Source organism: Aedes albopictus, chromosome 3, assembly GCF_035046485.1.
Source record: "Aedes albopictus strain Foshan chromosome 3, AalbF5, whole genome shotgun sequence".
Taxonomy (NCBI): Eukaryota; Metazoa; Arthropoda; class Insecta; order Diptera; family Culicidae; genus Aedes; species Aedes albopictus.
This window is the reverse complement of record NC_085138.1, coordinates 99,899,503-99,915,470: the sequence shown is the minus strand read 5'-3', so window position 1 is coordinate 99,915,470 and position 15,968 is coordinate 99,899,503. Positions and strand designations below refer to the sequence as shown.

Below are 15,968 nucleotides of genomic sequence, written 5' to 3'. Positions count from 1 at the left end.
CATGGATTCCTCTAGGAATTTCGCTAAAAAATCATCCATGAACATCTTCAGGGATTTTTCCAGGGATTACTCCACGAATTTCCCCAAGAATTTCCTCAAGGATTTTTTTAGAAATTCCTTCGAGGACTTCTTCAGGAATTTCTCTAGAATTTTCCTAGAAATTCCTCCAGGAATTTATCATTGGATTTTCTTCAGAAATTTCTCCCAGAGTTCCTCTAGAGATTCCCCCAGAAATTCATCCAGTAATTGTTGCAAGAATTTCTCCAAAGACTCCTTCAGGAACTTCTTCAAGGATTCCTGCAGCAATTCTCAAAAAAAAAAACTCCAGAAATTCCTCCAGGTTTTAATCCAGGAATTTCTCCAGAAACTCCTTCAGGAAATTCTCCAGGAATTTTCCCCAAGAATTTCTTCAGGAATTCATCATTACTCAAGGAATTCATCCAGGAATTACCCCTGCACATTCTTTAGAAATTATGTCAGCAATTTCTCCAGAAATTTTTCTAGAAAATCTTCTGGAATTTTTTTCAGAAGTTCTTCCTGGAAATTCTTCAGGAATACCCTCAGGAATTTTTCAGGGATTCCTCCAGGCATTTTTTCAGGAATTTCTCTTGATATTCCTTCATAAATTGCTTCAGAGCTCCAAGGATTTCTCCATGAATTTCTCTAGGAATTTTCTCAGGGATTTCTCCAGGAAATCCTTCGAAGATTTCCCCAGGAAATCCTCCAGAAGTTCCTCTAAGGATTCTTCCAGCAAATCTTCTTTGGGTTTCTTCAGAACTTCTTGCAGCAAATTCTCCAGAAGTACCTTCAGTAATTTTTCAGGAATTCATGCAGGTATTCCTCCAGGAATATTTCTAGAGATTCCTCCAGGGGTTTCTTCACAAATTTCTTCAAGAATTCCTCCAGGGATTCCTGCTGGAATTCCTTGGAGGATTTTCCAGGAATTCCTTCAGAAATTCCGCCAGAATTTCTCCAAGATTTTCTCATGGGGTTTTTTTCAGTAATAGAAAAAATATAAATCTCCCAGAATTCTTCTGGAGATTCCTCTAGAAACTTATCCAGTAATTCTTTCATAAATTCCTCTAGAGATTCTTCTGGGAATTTAATCATGGAATCCTCCAGCAATTTTACAGGATTCTCCAGGATTTTATACAGGAATTTCTCCAGGAACTCCTCCAGGAATTCTTTCAGATATTACCCCAGGAAATTTTTCATAACTTTTGTTAGCAATTCCTCTAGGGATTCCTCCAAGCATTTCTCAAGGTACTTCTCCTGAGATTCCATCAGAATTTTCTTCAGGAATTCCTTCGAAATTTCTTCACGAATTTCTCCAGGGATTTTTCCATGGATTCCTCCAGGAAATCCTCCAGAAGTTCCTCCAAAGATTCTAAGGATTTCTTCAGAAATTCTTCCAGGAGGAGAACTTCTTGGAAAATCTTCAGGAACTTTTCAGGGATTCCCCCAGGTATTTCTCCAAGGATTTCTCCACAAATTTCTTCAAGGATCCCCCAGGGATTTCTCCAGGAATTCCTTCGAGGATTTCTCTAGGAATCCCTCCAGAAATTCCGCTCCAGGAATTTGTCAAGGGTTTTTTCAGATATAGAAATAGAAATTTCCAAGAATTTCTCTGTAGATTCCTCTAGAAATTCATCCAGTAATTCTTCCAAGAATTCCTCTAGAGTTTCCTCCAGCAACTATCACAGGGACACCACTAGGGATTCCTTCAGACAATTATCCAGGATTTTATCCAGGAATTCCTTCAGGAAATACCCCAGGAGTTTCTTCCTCCAGGATATTCTCCTGGACATGTTTTATAAAATATGTCAGCAATTCAGGCAATCCTTAAGGGATTTCTTTAGAGACCCTTCAGGAATACTTTAAGGAATTTTCAAGGGATTTCTTTAGACATTCCTCCAGGAATTCATTCGGAGATTTATCCAGGAATTGCTTCAGGGGTTCCAGCAGGTTATTCTTCCCGAATTTCTTCAGGGATATTCCCAGAGATTCCTCCCTGGGATACTCCAGAAATTCCTCCAAGTGTTCGTACAGGAAATCTCTCCTGGAATTTCTCAAGGGATTTTTTTCAGAAATTTCTCCAGCAATTCCTCCCAGAATTCCTCTGGAGATTTCTTAAAAGCTTTTTTTCAGGGATTGCACCAAGAATTCATCCAAGAAGTTTCTCCAGGAAATTCTTTAGGATTTCCTGTTGGGTCTCACCCAATAATTCTTCCAGGAATTAAATCAGGAATTTGTTTAGAAGTTTCTTCAGACATTTTTCGAGGATTCTCTCTAGAGTTTTTTCCAGGAATTGCTTCAGAGATTCCTCCTGGAATTTCTTCAGAGATTTCTCCAAGAACTCCCCCATGGATTTTCTTTAAATTTCTCTAAGATTTCCTCTAGGAATTCCTCAAGAGATTTATTATGAATTTTTTCTAGGGATTGATCTCAGAATTCCTCCAGGAATTTCTCCAGAACTTCCGCCAAGGAATTCTCCAGAAATTTATCTAGAATTTTATCTAGGATTTCCTCATGAGATCTCTTCAGATATTTCTGTAGGTATTCGTCCCATAATTTAAACAGGAATGCCTCCAGGTATACTTTCAGAAATTTTGCCAGGGATTCCTCCGGGAATTCCTCTAGGGATTCTATAGGGCTTCCTCCAGGCATTCCTGTACGAATCGCTCCAGGGATTTATCCAGGAAGTCTTCCAGGGACTGCTCCGGGAATTCCTCAAATTATTTCTTCAGAAATTCCTCTCAGGTTCTCATCAAAAATACATTCAGGAGTTCCTTCCGAAATTTTAGAAATCCTTCAATCATCTTGTCAGAGATGTACCCAAAAACTTCTCCAGGTTTACCTGATGATTTATTTTCAATTATTTCAAGAATTTCTGAGGAATTTCTCCAGCGAATAGTATTGGGAGATAATTAAAAAAAGGACTCATACAGGAACCAGGAAATTATAGTCCTAAAAATCCTTAATCTTCCAGAAATTGCTCACCGCTACCAGCACCACCTTGAATCATGTAGATCAGGTGAGTTTTTTTAACATATTGTACAAAATACAAGAGCGTGACTGTTTAAGGGTTAAATGATGCTTTTAGAATATAATGTTATTATATTCAATTTCATCGTATTGCGTATAGATATAGAAGCTAGTAGGCACAAATTTGCTAAGGGTGCTTGCCCCCCCCTGACCGAAACGCTGGCTACGCCCTTGGTCCAGTTTTATGTAAGTTTTAGTCATGCTGATCATTTTTGCCGAAGTCAACATCTTTTCAAGTTATCAGAATTCGGAGATACGAGATTTCTAAAATGTTCATCTCTTCTAGCGCCGCCTAGATTCAGAATTCCGAAAAAAGTGTTCCATTTTGTGTAAGTCTATGTCGTACTGATCAACTTTGAGTATGTCTACTGATCAAAATATCGGGATTCTGAGATATGAGAGTTTGAAAATTTGCATGCTCACTAGCGCCGCCCAGTGGAGGAATTTTGAACTTTGCAACTCATCATCAGTAATTCATTGGCGTAGCCCACTCGGAGTTTCGGGCGACGTGGGCTATGGACGATCTTTGGCGGTGTGCAGGAGAACAGTATGTGGTGAAGAAGGATGAACCACGAGCTCGCTGCACTTTACAGCGAACCCAGCTTCCAGACGGTGGCCTAAGCAGGAAGGATACGGAGAGCAGGGCATGTTGCAAGAATGCCAGATGACAACCCTGCAAAGTTGGTGCTCGCTGCTGATCCGTTTGGCCCAAGAAATTGTAGAGCGCAGAGAGCACGATGGGTGGACCAGGTGGTTTGTGATTTGGAATGCATTGGGCGTGACCGAGGATGGAGAGCGGCAGCCACGAATCGAGCATGGTGGAATATTATTTGTGAGCAGAAACTAATTCAATGAAAAAATGCGCTAATGCGATAAATGTTATCCTCCTTATCAATAATACTCCATTTCTACCAGTTTAACTTACCTTTTTGTGGCCCATAATTGAAAGCAAGTGCACACAAGTGAAGCAAATAATTATCAAATCATATCACTTCCAATTACTGACTTATCAGACTTTTCCATATAATCCTAGGCAACTCCAACGGTCACCCTAGCAAGCTTCGTTAGCGTTAGCACTAGCCGCAGCACTTTGGATTTAATCCTTCTCCGAAGCTGACTCGACTCCCCCGGGGATGGCCCTCCACGATGCGCGTCATCAATCTATCCTCTCTCACTCTGCACCCATTGACTCAGATTGCGCTCCATCAGATCTGACCCAACTAGCCTGCATGGACAGCCACTCACTGCCGATGTTATCTTTCGTCTTACACCGGAATCGAGCATCCATACCCGAGCGTCGCGTCGCGTCGTCAGCGCCAGTCATTGTGCCCCAAATACATAGATGTTGGTTGAGGTCGGATGATGGAAGAGACAGCAACAGAGCCAGAGAGAAACAGGGGGACCTTGTTTTTCCGTTTGGCCTTGGTGCGGCTCGCCGGGTCTTCGGTTCGGATTACCATCACTCATCCCAGGCTCAACGCGTCATCGGCGGACTGGTCGTTTCCATCAGCTCAACGTTGCTGCAGTCGTTGTTGGTTGGGTGGATATTTTTTCTCGTTGTGCACTAAAAATACAATCTCAGTAATGGTAGGGGAAATCTTACACTGATTAGAATGAACCATCGTGGATCGCCAATGAATTTCGGACGTTTCAGCACACTAATGAAACCACTCACAATTCGATAAATAATCCCTGCATTATTATTTATTCAATGTATTTTTCCTTTCGTCTCGTATTCACATTTCAACGCATAACAATCATGAGTATTTGCTGGGATTTCCATTTCCACCCCCATTCGGTTCACAAATTACTGTATCGTTAGTTCACTTGCTCGGGTCTGAGCACATTTCCCGTCCCGTTTTAATCTAGAAGTCCCATCCGATCGATTTTTTTTTGTTTTTAATAAGTCGTAGTAATGTTTTTGTTTTTACAAATTTGAACATGCTTTTCCTTCGAGTTTTACTTTCTAGTTTTTAATTTGCAAGATTTGCACTTAACGTTTGCCCTCCTTACGCGGCTCATTAGCTATATCTTTCCACTTCTGTTAACATGTCTTTCCCATTTACGTTTTAAATTTGGCTTCTCAATATTTTACATCGATTTTTGATTTTCTTCATGTTTGTTAATGTTCTGTTTTCCTATTAAAAGTTTGTTCTCGGTTAAACTATTTACATCGGTCAATTAGTTGGATTACCCCTTTTACCTAGCTTAACAATTACTGTTTTTTTGTTGTCTTTCCTCTTGTTTTTATAATTTGTTTTATATACTCACTTGCGTTAGTTTGATTGAAAATTGAAAGGTTTACTTCGTTTCGGTTTCGATTTAGCCTAGTTACATTGTCACCATTGTTTTTTTTCTTCTTGTTGCTTTATAATATATATAAAAATTTATTACATCTCATTCACTTTTGTTGTTTTCCCTTTATTATACACAGCTATTTTCAAAGTTTTATTAAAGTTCACCCCTTTCACGCTACATATGTACAAACGACTCGCATTCCGCTTATAGTAGAACAGATGGAAATTTTAATGTTCGTGATTTCTTTAGATTAGAAGATTTCAGTTTTCAATTTACCTTAAATTGGAGAGCTTAAGAGTAGATGCTTTTGAAACAGTTGGACCGGAAAGTGCGTCACAACTCCTTACTAGGTTTTAGAGTTTTTTTTTGGTAGGGAGAAAAAGTGTTGGTTTGTCTTTTCTTATTGTTGTTTGCCGTACGTGACGGGGAGAAATAGGGAGGGAGCGTTCAGTACTTGGAACGTGACTGGGCCCTGACTTCCTATCAGAAACGGGTCGCATTGTGCAGCATCCGTTCACCGACACTGTTGACGCCGTTGTTGGTGGGGGGCAGCTGGGCGGATGAGGCCACCGAGTCCGGTGTGCTGCAGTGGGGTGGCAGCTCCGGAACGGTTTGCAGCAGGCTCGATGGCTGTAACGGAAGAGAATGAAGGGAGTTTATGTAGCGCTATGAAGCCAGTGATTTCGCTATAAGAGAAAGGCAAGTAAATCTGTGTTAAAAGACAACTATTCAAACATTAATTACTTTATGTACCTTCTCTACCCAAAATCTATAAAACATGCATACAGAAATAAGATCACATGTTGTGGAGAGATATCTCCTTTGAAATTCCACGAATAGAAGCCACCAATACATTATCTACATTCATTTGGAATTTTGGGAGCAGTAAACAGAAACCCCTAATGAATCCACCTAGCGGTGATGGCGCCTTTCTCGTGCCTTCAAAAACCCATTTCAACAAAACTCAAGTGATATGTTGATGAATATCGCACTTTCATACGTATAAAAAATCCATTTCATGGCAACAAAATCATATCCTTTATCTGGTTTTCAATGTTTGAGCTTGAACTCTTGAAAAGAAAATGCCGCAATCTTGAATTTTGGGCCGCCAACTTGGAAATTCTGGTCGTCATTTTTGGACTCCAGACATCTTCCCCATATCAGATATACCCAAATTGAATGGTGTTATAGCTCAAAACTCCATTTAACAGCCACAATCTTAGATATAGCACCACCATTTTGATTATTCTGGTTGCTTTTTTGGACTTCGAACAAATTTTCCATACTATATATACCCATATTGCATGGTCTTAGAGCCTAAATCTCCATTTAACAGCCGCCATCTTGAATTTGGAGCTGCCATCTTGGATTTAAGACCGCCATCTTGGATATTTTGGTCGCCATTTTTGGACTTAGACATTGTCCCCATATTACCAAATATGCCCATATTGAATAGTTTTAGAGCCTAAAACTCCATTGAACAGCCGTCATCTTGAATTTTGTGCCACCATCTTAGATTTTAAATGGCCATCTTGGATATTCTGATCGTTAGTTCAGACTTCTTCCCCATACCAAATATACCCATATTGCATGGTTTTAGAGCCTAAAACTCCATTAAACAGCCGCTGTCTTGAATTTGGTGCCGCCATTTTTAATTTTGAGCCACCATCTTGGATATTTTGATCGTCATTTTTGGACCCCAGACATATTTCCCATGGACATTTCCTGTATTCGACCTGATTGCCGAACCCCCTGGTGTCGACCTAATTGCCGATACCACTGTTGTGCATGTTTTTGACAGTCCGTTTTGTGCACGTTATCAAGACAATGACAACAGTTGTATACCAAAGATCTTGTATGTATGTTTACTGTGGAATAAATGTTTATCGCTTGACGACGGAACACTTTCCTCCCACGGTATTTTCCGAGTTTCCCGGTAGTTTTTTCGCGTGTCCACGCATTATCCGCTGCGTACCTGTCCGCTTCGTCTAACAGGTTATGGGCCCGTGAAAGTTGCGCGAAAAACGGTATAATCGGAACGGAAAAAGCGGAAAAAGTGTCGGTCGTTTGTGTGGCGCTTGTGAAATTTCTGAACATCCAGCAGCGATGGAGGCGCTGAGCAAGTTTGTCCAGTTGAACAACCGCAACTGGCAAACATGGAAGTTCAGAATGGAGATGCTGTTAACAAGGGAAGAACTGTGGTATGTGATTGATACCCCGAAGCAAGAGGCTGTGAACCCCGGCCAGTGGGAGAAAGATGATAAAAAGGCCCGCGCGACAATGGGGTTGTGTATCGAAGAAAACCAGTACGGGTTGATTCGTACGGCAGCTAGTGCGAAGGACTTTTGGAACAATCTGAAGCAATACCACGAAAAAGTGACGGTTACTTCCCGGGTCTCGTTGTTGAAGCGGTTGTGTAGTGAATCTGCTGGAAGATGGTGACCTTGAGTGCCATTTGTTCGAGGTGGAAGAACTGTTTGACAGACTGACGCAGGCCGGACAGAAGCTAGATGATTCCTTGAAGGTGGCAATGATTTTGCGGAGCCTCCCGGATTCGTACTCCGGACTGGTTACTGCTCTCGAAAGCAGGCCGGATGCGGATCTCACGGTAGTGTTATTGAAGTCGAAGCTTCTAGACGAGTTCGAACGTCGGAAGGAGCGGTCAGGGAAAAGTGAATATCCCAGCGAACTGAAAGCGCTGAAAAGTTTCAGCATTCGTGATTCTCCCAGGAGGAGATGTTTTTATTGCAAGAAGAAGGGTCATCTGAAGCGAGATTGTCCGGTGTTGCAAAGGAAGTGCGATCAAGAAAGTGAGAAGAAGCAGAAGAGCGAGTCGTCGACCGCGAAGCAAGCCGCAGTGAAGGACAGAAGTGCCGTTTTGTTTCTGGCAAATGGTGTCCGGTCGAGCATGTGCTACGACAAGCGATGCTTTGACACTATTGATGACGAGGAAACTGGTGAAGTGATTCTGGCGGATGGGAAATCGGTGAAGACAGATGGATGCGGAACCGTGAAGCTAACTAGCGTGAACGGGTGCGGAGGCGCGGTTGATGTGACCCTGCAGAAGGTGTTGTATGTCCAGTCACTGAAGAGTGGGCTGATTTCCGTGAAAGTGCTGACGTCGAAGGGGTTCGTTGTGGTGTTCCGGAAGAACGATTGCGACATCGTGAATGCAGCCGGTGAAGTGACTGTGAAGGTAGATCGCCGAGGCAGTTTGTACCAACTGAGGACGGCCGAGCATGCGCTGAAAGTAGTTGGAAGGAGCAACGGAAACCGTCGGCGACGCCGGAAATTTGTGCATCGAGCCTCGATAGGAGTGGGTGAAACCTGAGAAGAAGCTAGCCGCCCGGGTGAGGTGGCTGTAACGCGGAACGGATCAGCTGTGACTGTGAAACCTTGTGTGAAGCCGAGTGAAAGCGTAGCTGTCTGTGATCCGGATGACAACGAAGAGTTCTTTGACGCACGGTGTTAGTGTGCGGAGGATCCAGCCATGGTTGAGGAGGAGTCACAGGAAGTGTCGAGTGTTTCCGGAATTGCGATGCAGGATGTGCTGGAGTCGGAACGGTGAAGTGAAGAGTATTGGTAGTAATACCAAGGACAAACATCACCGTGACTAGCACGTCCGGAGTAGTGAAACGACTTTGTTTTGGTGGATAGTTGGGGTTCTGCGGGGTTCTGCAAAGGTAAGGCCAACCGTTGAGGAGGAGTGTTGGAGAAAATGCAACGGTCGTCCTGTATTCGACCTGATTGCCGAACCCCCTAGTGTCGCCCTAATTGCCGACACCCCTGTTGTGCATGTTTTTGACAGTCCGTTTTGTGCACGTTATCAAGACAATGACAACAGTTGTGTACCAAAGATCTTGTATGTATGTTTACTGTGGAATAAATGTTTATCGCTTGACGACGGAACACTTGCGTTTTTCCTCCCGCGGTATTTTCCGAGTTTCCCGGTAGTTTTTTCGCGTTTCCACGCATTATCCGCTGCGTACCTGTCCGCTTCGTCTAACAATTTCATGGTCTCCAGTAAGCCTAGTGGTTAAGGCTATGGATCGCCAATCCGGAGACGGTGGGTTCGATTCCCGTTCCGGTCGGGAAAATTTTCTCGACTCCCTGGGCATAGTTTATCATTGTGCTTGCCTCTCAATGTAAATTCATCCAATGGCAGGCAAAGAAAGCCCTTCAATTCATAACTGTGGAAATGCCCAAAGGACACTAAGTTGAAGAGAGGCAGTTCCAGTGGGAACGTAGAGCCATAGAGAAGAAGAAGAAAAAGAAGGTTCTGGTCATCATTTTTGGACTCCACACATCTTTCCTATACCAAATATGCCCATTTTACATGGTTTTAAAGCCTAAACACCATTGAACAGCCGCAATCTTGAATTTGGAGTCGCCATTTTGAATATTAGGCTGCCATTTTAAATTTTGAGCCGACATCGTGGATTTTCTGGTCTGCAGTGTTGAGTTCCGCACAAAATTCGTCATCCACGCTAAAGGTTTCAAAAATCGTCGCAGATTGATGTGTCGATGAAGCTTGGTTCAGTTTTATATACGGCCAGTTCTACCGGAGCAGGTCCGGATGACTGAAATAGCCATAACTCCGAAACGGCTTCACCGATCCGGACCATTTTTAATAGCATACAATGCGGTAAAATTCCGGTTCGATTCGAGCTATAATCCGAAAAATTGGTAAATGGGAAGTGCCTTAAAAGTGAGCGAACTCTTTTTGTGCACAGACATACATACATACATAACATACACACATACAGACATCATTTTAATTTGTCAAACTGAGTACCAATGTGACCTGACCTTTATTTTTTGTTTCAAATTTCTCGTCAAAGTAGTCAAAGAACCACTTTTAGAGCTTCCAAAAAAGCGTATTTTCGTGCGCTGAGAATGTGGCTACGTCATTCCGTTCAAAAGATATTAATGATTTTCTAGAACAAATTGGCACTTTTTTAAGATTTTTTACTTGAGTAACAAAAATAACACCCTTCTAAATTTTTTAAATGTTTAATAACAACATTTCTTTTTTTTAATGCGGGCAAAATATATTTTTTTGTTTTCCCCAACCCGTCATATCACCTTTTTTATAAAACTATGATTTTTTAAGAAAACACCTGTAACTATTGAACCAAAAGAAATAACGACCATCTCAGTGCATGAAATGACGCTTCTTCAAATGCTCTACAAGTGTTTCTTGGGCGACTTTGATGAAAAATCGAAACTGAAAAGTTAATGCCAGAAAACCGGTTATTTTTTTAACCACCCTAAACTTATTCAGAAAAATATCTCTAGATCGGTCGATTTTAAAGCTACATAAAAACTGTCTACAAGATCTACAACTTTCCCGAAGAATGTATAAAGTTATTCTTACAAATAAAAAAGTTTGGTTTCCAATTTCTTTGAAAATATGGACCACACTAATTTTCATGCACATTGGAAAGAGGGTATTTATATTAGGGACAACTTGGTAGAAGACCATATTTGTCTAAAAACTCATTTCAGCACCTTCTGAATGCATCTTTCCTCGTAAATCTGGTTCGTGAACCACTGTGCAATGGCCTTTATATAATTTATAATTTAGCTTCATATTCGGGCGCACATGGCTGAAAGTAATAGCGTGTAAAATATAACAGGTTTAGACTAATATGATTGTGCTTTGAAGATTTTGTGGCTTCATGCTATGTAGTGTTGAGTGAATGGTGTTATATTTTTTATATGTGGTGTACATATAAGTCCTTTGCTGGATACGAAAACCCTGAATCACGGTTAGTTTTCTATTTTGTAAATATTTTGTTACCACATTATTAGAACTACAATTTTCACAAATAAAATCATACCCTGAAAAACATTGATTTTCATAGCAGCAGATCGTCTAAGTAACAGTCAACTTCAATTGGATTCCTAGTGAAGGTGCCCATATATCTGTTCATACCACTGGAACCAGGAGTGGGTTCAATTTCGGGAATTGATGACGGCTGCGGTGGTGGTGGTGGCGGAGGAGGTGGGGGAAGTGGAGGCGTTGGCGGTATCTAAAATAGGAATAAAATCAAAAGAAACTCAAAGTAATAAATCATATTTAAGAAAAATCAAAGTTAAAAATTAAACAAAATCCACTCGATAAAATCGACATTGGTACTGGCTAAAACAATGAATCAATCAAATTGGCCGACCTTCCGTTGATGAGCCATCGCATCGATTGATGAGTGCAGCGTCGACGCGTCGACGCCGACCAACAACTCCCCCTTCGGCAAATCGATCAATCAATTTCAAAGTAACGCAGTGCAACCTTCTGGATTTCAACGACACCGTTGAATGGTTTCAATTTCGTGCATCCATCGCCGATTTGAGACAGACCAAGCGGTGTGGAAGCCACGCGCAGCATCAATCCCAAAAGGCCCATTCAGGACCTACATTTTGGATTCATCAGAGACAGAGTGCCATTAGGAAATGAAATTGCCCCAAAAGTGTGGTTCCTCTGGCAGTCGGCGGGCGACGCGCGTCATCGTATCGTCTCGTCGTCGGCTTTCAGAAGATGGACGGCTCCGGCTTGATAAGGTTGATTTGGGATGAAAATGGGGACATGCTGAGCTGAGGAGGAAAAATGTTCAAGTAGGCAATCGAGAAAATGACTGCCATAAAGTAGCAACGAAGGCAGATCAGATGAGATTGATGGTTTTGATTAATTGCTATCGCTTGTGTAGACGGAATGTAGTAGGTGGAAAAAATGTGTTTTGTTTTGGAGACGTTGTGGTAGATGTAGCAATATATCTGTTTTAAAGGTATGAAAAAAAAAACAATATTGCAGAGTTTACAGTGTGGTTGAGTGAAACTTTTTGTCCTGGTTCTTGTTCAGATATGCCACAAGCAAAATTCATCAAATCAATATGTAACGTCCCTTCTTCAGGATACTTTGTTGGTTTACCTCGCATTTATAGCCACTCCTTAAGCTTTATACAATTTAGAATATTGTATTGCATTTACTCTTTTTGGGGCGCTGTTCGGACCACATTGTGTTACGCTCACATGCTAGTGACCTCTCTATTTTTCAATTTATCTCAATTGTCATATACTGTTCATTTGACAATTACACCCAAAACTCCAATTAGGTAAATTTTTTTATGTCCTTTAGGTAACGTTACCTAAATAGAATTTGATTATTTTCAGAGCAGTTGCAGTACTGAAGAATTGGGATAAGGTTGGTTTACTGGAAAAATAACTCCGATTAGAGGCGTTTACGGCGTGTTTAAGGGTTAAAAGTTTAAGAGTTTCTGAGAATTTCCTGAAGTTTAGGCCATCTGATCTACAAGTGTAATCAGTGATCCATTGGAGTATTATGAATGAAATTTATGGTAACACAGCCTCATGCAAACATCGCATTGTCAGTTTGAGGATTCCCAAGATCTTCTTTGAGTATAGGTCTTCGGATGTACTAACGTATTTGGTTGTCACCAAGAGCATTCATACTCACCTAGCCTCATGTAACCTTAAAACGGATTGAAAAGCCTCTGGAACCACAGAAATCACCGTGAAATGCACCTAAGAGCCTCTGAAGCCCTCTAGACCTAATTGAAACCTTCTAGAATGGCATTGGAATGCCTTGAAACGCTTTGAAACGTCTCTTAAGCTTCCATCAAACCTCCGTGAGTTTTGCTTGCAAGCCTCTGAAACCCTCTGAAACCTTTGGAAGTTTTAAAACGCCGCCTCTAAAACTTCCAGAAACATCCGTGAAATTCATCTGAGTACCTATGAAGCCCCCTAAAATCCCTCTGAAATCTCCTTTAATGCCCTGAAATGCCTTGAAATGCTTTAAAGCACTTCAGAAACCCCAATGAAACTTATATGAAATTCCCCTGAGAGCCTTTAAATCGCTTCTTAGCCTCCTCAAGCGCCATGAAATGTACTGGAATGTCTTGAAACGCTGTGAATGCCTCTGAAAGCCCTTAGAAACCTCCAGGAAACTCCTTCAAGCGAATCATATGTCCTGAATCTTTCAACACGCCCTGAAACGCCCTAGAAACGCCTTGAAACACTCTGACCCAGGTACGGGGTCTTTTTGGTATATAATTTTCTTGTTTATAACCTGCAATTCGATTTCGGAATTATTGCATTACCATTTTTAAGTTTTGGTATTTTAGATTGGTAAGAACAATACCTTTGATATGTAAATGATCCACTAAATGGTATAAATTTAATCCTAGCTGATTATTTTATTCAGAACCCTCTAGTAAACTCTATTAAACTATAACTTGCTGATGATCAACTACAAAGCAGTATGAAAGGTCTAATGGAGAAGTGGAACCATCTCGGCAGGGTTTCTGTTTTGGACACTTCTCTGCTATGATTCAGTCAATTCTGAACTAATTGACACAATTTGGTAGACACGGAACGCGGTGAAATAGGTTAAGTATCTAGCCGTGTACAAAGTTTCAAGTCAGTTGGTTTGAAGTTGTGTGAGTTGTAGCGAAAAAGTGCCCAAAATACCAGCCACTGTTTAAGTGGTTCGGTACACTAATATTATCTTGCACTTTTCAAGGGCGCTCTGTCAGCTTTTGTTGGTGTTTTAACGAGACTACAAGGGATTCAGGGATATTTCAATAGTATCAAGGGGATTATAGGGACGTTGCAAGGGGCTTTAAGCTCAATTCAGTGGATCTAAGGAGCCTTTAAAGCGCGTTGCATGGGCCACGGTGTGTCTGGTAGAACAAAATTAATTTAAAAAAATCGGTATCGCTAAAACACCCACCAAACGAAAGCTGAAGGTCCCCTCTTTCATTTGAGACTAAAAAGAGAAAGTTCTATCGGCGGGTCTAGAACATTTTTTTTTTCAAATATTACTATCTTTGAGACTTGTGTTTTTTGCTCTTTTCAACCTTGAGTGTAGCCAAATGGGCTTGTACCTATGAGGTCGCCCATTAGTAACGTGTCCTTTTAAAAGAGTAAACGGGTCAAATGAAAAATTCAAAATTTCCCTTACAAAATATTGCTTAGACATAAAGTGCAAAAAAATATTTAAGGCAGTTGAAATAGAATTTCAGCAGTATTTGGGCATATGTACAAATAAACTTCGCCTTTTATACATGTGGAAGTAGTTATTGCGGCTACAATTTTCTTAATTTTTTATTGACAGTGTCCCATGATTAAACAGTTTTACGATCGAAGTAGGCCGAGTAATGTCAACAAAAATATAACATACGTCAAAGTAGCTCGTATAACGGGGCACAACATTTGAAAGGTAATCCATTTCGGAAAACTGAAAGTTTTTAATGATGCAATTTTAATCGTTCAAAAGCATGAATAAAACGATCTAGAACTCCACACCAATTTTATCAACTTGAAGGTCTGTCTTATATCCTTGTATGCCGTGGTTCGGATAGAATTATCACATGCCGGTATTTGTTCAATTTGTGCACCTTTATGGTACCTAAGACTTAAACATTTTTAGTTAATTTAAACTATTGCAGTTAGGTATAGCTCCTTACTTTTAAAGAAACAACTACGTCAAGAACCCCCTAAGTGACGAGGAAAACCAAAATAAAGAGCACTTTTTGTGTTTGAAGAAGTGTTTTCCCGCCAAAATTATCAACGAAAACAGTTAATATTCACTGTTTTAGATTTGTTGCAGTAAAATTGTCTAATAACGGGTAATTAGACATAAAAATATTAGTAATCGTATATCTTTGTAAACAGGTAGCCTTACTCAACTGACAAAAATAAAATAATTAATGCTACATGTCTAACGGTTGCACAATATATATGTAGTAAGAACAATGTGCTTATCTACTAGCATCATGGCATTATAGACGAGTTAGCAATTTTTTATTCTATTCTACAGCTTTATTGGCATATACACATGTTTTACATTAAAGTACATATGTCTGAGCACATACATATTAATCAGAACGGATTGAAAATGTCTTAACTTGGCCTTGTTTCTACTTGCAGGTTGTTGATATTATAACAACTTTTTTCTGAGAGATATCAGAGATAGCAGTTAGTACTACCCCACAAAAAAGTTCGGAATTGATCATTTAATTTTATCTCATTCAATGGTGGCGAGTATACCCATTAGATTTACTCTCTATAAGCTTACATATTATTTGAAACCTTCTACATGGAGTTGCTGCACTTGTTTGTGAAATATGTAGTGCTGCAAAGAACTACAACCAACTACAACTTCTCATGAAGGGCGAACGTGGCAGATCTAGCGCTACTACCGATGACGCAGAAAGAAATTGCTTGTTGCAGTTGTGTTCTAGATGCTACAGGAAGATGATCAGAGGTAAGCAACTTATTTGGACTAAAGCTGAAGTACATTGAAACTTGTTGAACATCATTCAAACTTCTCATAAAGTTGCTGCGGTCGCTGAATATTTGCGGGCAAAACCCAGAGATCAGCTGATCTGATGAAGCTCTCAAATATTCACGAACTGCGAAACCGGCGTCAACGAGTGACCAGAACAGTAAACCGATTTTGTTCACCGATGATTTGTTTTTGATAACGAAAGGGGCCCATAAAGCCACAGCTGCAAGGGCTTGAGTATCCGCATAACCTTGCTGAGGATGACGGGTTCGATTCCCGGTCAGTCCAAGACCTTTTCGTGAAGGAAATTCGCTCAACT

At 40.7% G+C, this 15,968-nt stretch overlaps 1 protein-coding gene across 1 annotated transcript in view; it reads right to left on the bottom strand.

Annotated features, from left to right (window-relative positions):
* Nucleotides 1-4,722: 4,722 nt before the first annotated feature.
* Nucleotides 4,723-15,968, bottom strand: part of LOC109410900 (uncharacterized) — a 325,034-nt gene continuing 313,788 nt past the window's right edge. Inside the window, exon 14 of the mRNA XM_062857398.1 lies at nt 4,723-5,973. Within this exon, the coding sequence (XP_062713382.1) occupies nt 5,827-5,973 (147 nt within the window). The 3' untranslated portion in view covers nt 4,723-5,826. The remainder of the gene's footprint in view (nt 5,974-15,968) is intronic.